Source organism: Canis lupus, chromosome 2 (assembly GCF_003254725.2).
Source record: "Canis lupus dingo isolate Sandy chromosome 2, ASM325472v2, whole genome shotgun sequence".
Lineage (NCBI taxonomy): Eukaryota > Metazoa > Chordata > Mammalia > Carnivora > Canidae > Canis > Canis lupus.
Window position 1 is genome coordinate 15,770,429 of NC_064244.1, and position 8,321 is coordinate 15,778,749.

Here is an 8,321-nt window from a genome sequence, read left to right on the forward strand (position 1 = left end):
TCTATGAATAAATAAATAAAATCTTAAAAAAAAAAAAACCCTAAAGAACTTTATAATCACAAGTGGTTTTTTTAACCTGTAAACGATCTCGAAAACCATGCTAAGCTTTTAAATTGAAAATTTATCAGTAGGAAACACATTTGAACTCCTTACAAAAATAAATTTAAGCAGCAACAAGAATCTCAAACTGAGTCAAATAAACTGAAGTCTTTACTTGAAAAGATGTAAATTATCTTGTTAGAAAAATGTCCCACATTTCTCTCATCATTAATAAGCATTTGGTAAGTTATACTCAAATACATTCTCTTACTATAAGCCACTGGTATCCATTTTTAAGATGTACAGGTCAGCACCTTACTTCTACAATGACTTGATAGAAATAAAATATTTTGATGATATAACCATATGGTAACATCTGAAAGCTGGAAATATTACTGCCACCCATTGTTTTACAGAGAACTATTGTTAAGTACATGTAGAAGTTTCATCAAAAAAGCTACTCACCACCATCCCTTTCTCTAACTCTGTGAATATGCACATTTTTGGCCTTACTGTGACCTGTGCCATCACTATATTTGTTTTCAGGACTATCAGATCTCCGCAACATTTTATTTGGTGGTGAAGGATCTGCGGCGTCTCGCATTTTCTCATGTCTGTGATCACCACTACTGGGGTGACTCTTCGATGAATACTTAAGTGCCTGTAAAACATCACCCCCCCAAAAAAGAAGAGAGAAAGAATTGAAACTTTAAACTTAATTTCCTAAACGAATTTTATCATAAAATTTGGCATATTCAATTTATGAACCTGTATTAAAAAAAATCAAAATTTCCATTCTCAATTCTGCTTTAAGTCATTCAGACAGTACCTAAATGCCTTAGAGCTTCTCATATAAAAAAAAAAATCTTTAAAAAACCCCAAATATTTCATTAAACATCTTGTAACTACAAGAAATCAAACACCTTGGTACATTAATTCCTTAATAAATTTTTCTGGGAATTACAAAGTTAAATCCAAAGTAGAAACTAGTGTACTAGTTTCATCTCGAGTACTAGTGCACTAATCTTGTGTTCTACAACTGGTATATGTAGACAAGTATACATAAACATAAACATGTTTCTGCAAACCTACAAAAAAAAATAATGTTTCCCCAAGTTTTTGATTCAAGGAAAATGTCTCACATTTAACTTACCTACTCTTGCAGGTATAGAAAATCATCTCAAGGTACAAAAAATAAAAAATGTTGGTGGGTATTTCTAACATAATTTAATGGAACTCCCTCAAAATAATGATTTAGTTTTATTCTAACACATTTAAGACAATCATAATAAACCAGTCTTTTACTATGTGTTAATTTAATTAGTATGTTTCGGAGGAGCAGATTCAACAGGATTTAATCTTTTAACTACACAAAGATAACCAACAACATCTTACACACCAAGGGACCTCGGGTTTTTAACTTGAGCTTTAACAACTCATGCTAACCAGTAACAAAACTACCAGCTTAGAAACTCCTTTAAGTGAGTAAATGTAGAATGTGTAAAGTATTCCTTTCTGGTGTCATCTGATGGTTACCAACCATTTACGAGATTTCCCCCATCAAAACAGAGCCCACTTCTATCACAATTTTTAAAACCTTTACATGCAGAAACCGCAGTCACAAAAAGGAAACCTAGCTACCTAGAACCATCTATACTAGAATGAATTACCCATAAAAGACTTCTGAGCAGAAAATGAATTATCCAAGTATTCAAAGATCTCAATCAAGTCTTAGAAAAAACGAAAAGCACTCCTTCACTAGTGAAGCAGCTATATGCACCAAAAACAATTAAAATGGGGAAGAGAACAGTTCAGGACACACATAAGAGTTGCAAACCAATTAAGTTGTTCCTTCCCAAGCTTTCCGTCTAATTTAAGTATCATTGTGTTAAGTTCCCAAATACAATAAATAAGGCTCAGAAGTCACCTATCACCTCACCCCATCGATTCCTTCACACCGAAATAATTGAGACAGGTCCTTCCTGGCTAGGAATGCTTTTTTCTTCCCCCACCGTAGGAGGAAAAAAAAAAAAAAAAACCACCCCACACAAAACCCTGAACTTCCTCCAGTCACCTGTCAAACTAAGTCACTAAACGTTGCTGGCGAGCGCTAAGTGAACCAAACAAAATTTCCAGGGGACCCGCGGTGCTAGTTTCAGATTTGTTGCACCGAAGGGCCTGTAGCGACTTGTGAAGCCTGCGCTCGAGTAGCAGTTCCTCCCTTCCCCCTCCGTCCCCCCACCCACCCCTCCACCCCGGCCTCGGCTGGTACCTGGTAAGGCTGCGAGTCCCCCCTCCGGTCGTGACAGCTGAAAAACAGGAAGAGAGACGGCGATATAAGACACCTCGGGGAGCCGGGGGGGGGGGGGGCGGCCCCCCAGCGCCCCTCCCCGCGGGAGACCTACCAAACGTACCAGCAACGAGCCCACACACACTCACACACCACACACACACTCGGCTGAAAGGCGGTACCGAGGGCCAGACGCCGAGAACCCGGCCTCCGCCGCCTCCACACGCACTCCGTCCTCGCCCGCCCGCGCGGCGGCTCCTCCTCCCAGCCCGATCCGGATCAGGGTTAACAACAAAAATGGCGGCTCGGCCAGCACCAGATAAGGAGGAACAGCCCCCCCCCCCCTCCTCGCGCCGCCGCCGCCGCCGCCCCCCGCCCCCCGCCCGCGCTGCGGCCCGGCCCCGAAACGAAAAGACAATTTACCCATCACTGAGTCTCTGCTGTTTCCTCGCATACATTACCATCAATGCCCGGCCTGTGAGTGTGTGTCGGGGGAGGGGAGAGCGGCCGCGAGAGGCGGGCGGGCGGGCGGGCGGGCGCGCAGGCGGCGGGCGGGCGGCGGCACCGGCACCAGGGCCCGGCGCGCCCTCGGCGACTCTCAGCACCTCCCCGTTACTGGCGCCGGCGCTCCCGGGCCATCTCCCTCCGCCGACACCACGCTCACGCTCAGCCCGGGCAGCGGCGCCAACTACACGGCGGCAGCGGCGAGCCGGGGGGAGGGGGGCAAGAAGACGCGTCCGGCTCAGCCCCGCGGAGAGCTACTGCCTCCTCCGCCTCCTCTTCCTCCTGCTCCGCCGCCTCCTCCCCTCCTCCCCCCGTCGCCGCCGCTGCCTGGTCCTTCTCCTCCGCCTCCTGCCGCCGCCGCCGCCGCCGCCGCTGGTGCCGCCGCTGCCGCTCCACCAACTACATCCGGGCAACTCGGCCGCCGCGGCCTTCGGCAAACCTCGGCAGTTTCCGCCGCGCCCCTCCTCTCCCACCCTCGGCCTTCCTCCCCGCCCCGCGCGGCTCGGGAACGCCGCCTTCGGCAAACCTCGGCTCGCCCCGGCCTTCCTCTTCCTCTGCGGCCTGGCTCGCCTCCTCGCGAGCCGTCAGCTCTTTCCGGTTGCCGCTTCTTGTCCTCACGCGCAAGTCCGGCCGCTGCCGTCCCAGTTTAAGGATAGTCCCGCTCGGGGCCCTGCTCGAGGCTGGTCCCGGGGGCTCCGGGGTGCGCGGGGAGGGAGCCGCCTGCGGGCGGAGGACGGTGCGGCGCGAGAGAAGCCATCGCGGACCAAATAAAGGCGGCGGCGGCTGCTGCGCGTGCGCCCAGCGGCGCGGGGGAGGGAGGGCGCCCCGGAGTGACTCTGCGGCCGCCGGCCCCCGCCCCTCGGGGCCCCGGCGGGGTGGTCGGAGAGCGCCCGGGGCGGCGGCGGCGGCGGCGGCGGCGGCGGGCGGGCGGTGGCCGAGGGGCGTCCGCGGCGGGCGGGACGGCCGGCGCCCTCGGGGAGGCGGGGCGCGGGCCGCTGCTGCCTGCGGCCGGAACCCGGGCCGGGTTGCGAGCGCGCGGCCGGCCTCGGCGGGCAGGGGCGCCCGGGAGCCGGGCCGCCGGCGCGTGGGAAGTCCGTCTCCCCGCAGGAGCGCGCAGGATGGCGAGCTGCCGAGCGAGGCCCGGCGCGGGGGCCCAGGGCTGCCGCAGAACCTGCGGGAAGGCTGCGCGCCGCTGCGGCTGGGAGGGGGACGCGCCGAGGGCGGGGAGGGAGCGCCGCTCCGGGCGTTGGCGCCCAACGCCGACCGCGCTGCCGGGGAGCGGGGCGCGCTCGCTGGGGCCGAGGCTCGGGCCGCTGCGTCCTTGTTTCCTGTTTTCCGCCCCCGGCTGGGCCTTCCCCACCCTCTCTTCGTTCCCCATTTTTCTCGTCTCGTTCCTCTTCCTCGCCGAAGTCCTTTGGTGAAGGAAAACGCATTCGGACATTCTGCAAGTGCCTAAAGGCACGGGGTGTGCTAAATGCGGCTGCGGCGAATTGCGCTTCCCAGACCGCTTCGGGCACAAGACCGGCATTGGCACGTTGGGGGGGGCAGAGTCCAGTGTACCCCCCCCGCCCCCGCCAAAGTCAAGCTTTACTTGAGGATAGCGGATGATGCTGAGGTGGGGGTTCCCCCCCCCGCTCTAAATTCCTTATAAGGCAGCGTTAATTTAACGAAAAGGTTGTAATACACATAAATGTGTATTTGCATAGAAGGAAAAGATAAAGGAGGAAACAAGCCAGAAGACCCCACCAAAAACCTGTATCAAAAAGTAACCGGCTAACTTGGTATCCAGCAAGTTACATTATTGCTGAGACTAATGAAGGAAGGATGTGGGGAGGAGGCCCTGAAATCTATTGAAAGAAGTAATTACGTGGCCTTATTTGTCATACCCACTTGCCAGAAATCAGGATTACTGCTGTTTTCGAGAACCTGTAAAAGCCTACTTAATGCCCACATAAGCTATCAGTACCTAAAAAAAAGTTGCCATTGACTGAAATGGGGGAAAGAAATTAAAAACCTGGAGTCTTATATGCAATTTTTTTTTTTTTTTAAGATTTTATTTTAGAGCAGTCCAGGTGGCTCAGCGGTTTAGCGCCGCCTTCAGCCCAGGACCTGGTCCTGGAGACCCGGGATCGACTTCTGCATCTGGCTCCCTGCATGGAGCCTGCTTCTCCCTCTGCCTGTGTCTCTGCTTCTCTCTCTCTCTCTCTCTCTGTGTCTCTCTGTATGTCTCTCATGAATAAATAAAATCTTTAAGAAAACAAATTTTGTTTCTTTTAGAGTGAGTGGAAGGAGAAGGAGCAGAGGGAGGAGTAAGAAGAGAGAGAAAGAATCTCAACTATACAATTTTATGTTTTTAAGGATTGTATTTATTCATGAGAGACACACGGAGAGAGGCAGAGACACAGGCAGAGGGAGAAGCAGGCTCCACACAGGGAGCCCGCCCCGGGACTCTATCCCTGGTCTCCAGGATCAGGCCCTGGGCTGAAGGCGGCGCTAAACCCCTTGAGCCACCAGGGCTGCCCTCAACCGTATGATTTTAGCCAGGAGCCTCACCCTGGGCTGGATCCCACCACACTGAGCGGAATCCAAGAGTTGAACACTTAACTGACAGCCTCCCAGACGCCTCTCTTGTGCAATTTCTAACACTTTTGTAACAATACATTGAAGACAGGACACCGGATTTGCAAAGTACAACAAAATTTATTGCTAATTTCTTGATGGTAATCACCTGCTGGAATTTTTATATATACCATTTGATCAAAAGCAACAAATGAAGAAAATGTACCAGGCAATGTGTAGTCTTCATTATTCATAGATCCCACATTTGCAATTTTGCCTACTCCTTAAAATTTGTAACTGTCAAATCAGTATGCATCGCAGCCATGGACATGCATGGAGTGGCAAAAATTTAACATTCCCAGCTGAGTTTAACAAGGCCACATTGGTTGATTCTGCTTTCAAACTGTAAATAAATGCACTTTTCACAATATGTATACTTAAATGTTTTTTGCACTTTTCATTGTTTTTATTGGTGGTTTTGCTGTTTTAAATGCCCCTCCTGTAGTGCTGAAGTGCTGTTTATTAGTCTTAAACACAAGATATGATGTTCCTGGTGGAGAAAACACATGTCCTAGATAAACTTCCAGGCTTATCATTAGTGCTTTTAGCCATAATGAGTTCAGTGTTAAGGAATCAACAATATTATAAGATGTCTAAGTAGAAACACACTGATGAAAATGTGACCAAAGTTTCAGGAACAGGGACGCCTGGGTGTCTCAGTAGTTGGGCGCCTTCCTTCAGGGCACCATCCTGGGTCTGGGGATCGAGTTCCATGTCAGGCTTCTCACAGGGAGCCTGCTTTCTCCCTCTGCCTGTGTCTCTCTTGAATAAATAAAATCTTAAAAAAAAAAAAAGACACAATGTCTCAGGAACTTAACCCCTGTTTTCACAATGACTTAATAGAATTACCTCAAATAAGAACAATCAGCTATTTACTAAAGGATCCATATAAATGTTATACCCATTTTTTAAAAGCTCATCACCTATTTTAGATTCCATCATCCATTATTATAAATCCTTTCTAAATACCTTCAGTCCTTTCCTTCTCTCTTCCTCTATTTTACCTGTCTAAACCACAATCCTGGTTAATTCATTGTATACTTGGAACAGAGCAGTTGAACTTGGCTGGAGAAAAACAGCCATGCTAACTCTGAATTGAGCTCTTTGTGTTCATCACCCTCCTCAGGCCACTTTCTCTAATCCATTTACCAGTTATTTCTAACAGCTAGTTAATATCCTTCAGACCTAAGAAGACATCCTCCACTCCTCATTCTGCGTAAGGCATTATCTTGTTTCTTATCTCTCTAGGGAAGTAGGAAAAAAGTCAAATCAATGACAGCCCCCTCCTCACCATTGTACCTACCAACCTTCTACATCTGAATACACTGCTACATACCTGTAACTATGGGTAATTGCCAAAATTCCTAAAATTAAAGTTGCCACCTTTTCCTTTAGAGCCATTTTACTCTTGGACTTGTCTGTTTTCCTTTTGAATATTTTCCCTCACAACTGGATCACTTCTGTCAACTTATAAAAAGGTTTTAATAGCTACCATCATTAAAAAAACTAAAAAAAAAAAAAAAAACACTGACCTGTATCTCCCTCCAAATATCCCCTTGCTTTGATTTGTTCTCCTTACAAATTATTCCACTTCTGCTACTGTCTGTTAAATCCACAAATCAGACTTGATCTCCACAGTCCACTGTAAAACTGCTCAATATCATCAGTAACCTCCATGTTCTTAAATCCAATTTTTGTTTCTTAATCTTCATCTTATTTCACCTGTCAGCAGCATTTGACACAGCTGACAAATTTCTCTTTTCCTGAAACTCTTTGTCTTGCCTGCCAGGATACTGTTCTTTCTGCTTAGTCTCTTTGCTGGTTCCTCCTAATTTTCTAGCCTCAAAATGCTGGAGTACCCCAAGATTCAAATATCACAACTTGGTCTGCTCTGATATCTGTTCTCCCTCACTAGGCAATCCCATCCATGTCTCTGCCAAAATGTTTGAATCTCCATGTTTGAATCTCCAGCCTATACCTCTCCCCTAAACACTAGGCTCAAAATCAACTGCCAACTCTACAGTACTGCTCAAATGTCCAGGTATCCTAAACTTAAAAATATATCCACAACCAAACTCTTAACTCCTTACACCCCTAAATAAATTCTGTTTAGGTCTTCCCTGTTGTGTGAAATAGTAACTTCATTCTACCAGTTGAGACTAGAGACTTAGGGATAGTTTTTGCTTCTTTCATACTTCACATCCACTCCATCTGGAAATGCCACCAGTATTATCTTCAAAATATACTCAGAATCTGATCTTGGTTCACTACCTCCATCACATTCACTCATCCAAGCCACTATCCTATCCCTAGGCCATAGCAAAGGCTTCCTAACTCCTCTCCCACTTCTACACCTGCTTCCACAGCGTTTACTAGCTCACACAGTAAGTAGTCAGTGATCTTTTTACAAGTCAGTATTATTTCTACCTTAAAACCCACCAATGGCTTCCCATCTCAGAATAAAAGCCAGTATTCTTACCATACTCTATAAGTGAACTACTCCTGCCCGTGTTATCTCCTGTTTCATATCCAATGACTTTTTAACTTGCTCATTTTTTCCCCATCACTTTCTTCCCTTTTCCTCCAATATACCAAGCATGTTGGAGGACCTTTGCTCTACCATCCTTCCTGGAATGCTCTTCCCCTTTGGTCCTATTTGGTTCACACTGTATCACTCTCACCTTATCAGAAAGATCTTTCCTTTGAGAACTCTATATAAGTGGTACTCCACTATCTCTTTCTCTCTGCTCCCTTTTTTACCATTTGCCATATAATATATATTTCATTTATTGGTTGTCTCCTACTAGAATGATATCTATCTCTGTGACAGCAGATAAACATATTTATTGAGTGAAAGGATATTTGCCTA

The 8,321-nt window shown here is 47.5% G+C and overlaps 1 protein-coding gene across 10 annotated transcripts in view; it reads right to left on the bottom strand.

Moving 5' to 3' along the window:
* WAC (WW domain containing adaptor with coiled-coil) overlaps positions 1-3,494 on the bottom strand; it is an 85,274-nt gene extending 81,780 nt beyond the window's left edge. For 4 of the 10 annotated variants that reach the window (XM_049100330.1, XM_049100310.1, XM_049100308.1 and 1 more), the window contains exons 1-3: positions 2,753-2,891; positions 2,311-2,348; positions 505-717 (exon numbers count right to left, since the gene is read on the bottom strand). In XM_049100330.1, coding sequence (XP_048956287.1) covers positions 505-717; positions 2,311-2,348; positions 2,753-2,793 — 292 coding nt within the window. In that variant the 5' untranslated portion in view covers positions 2,794-2,891. Of the gene's footprint in view, positions 1-504; positions 718-2,310; positions 2,349-2,511; positions 2,618-2,752; positions 2,892-3,359 lie in introns of those variants that run through there. The other 6 variants (XM_035713373.2, XM_035713367.2, XM_035713372.2 and 3 more) reach the window with 4 other exon arrangements.
* Between the last annotated feature and the right edge of the window lie 4,827 nt (positions 3,495-8,321).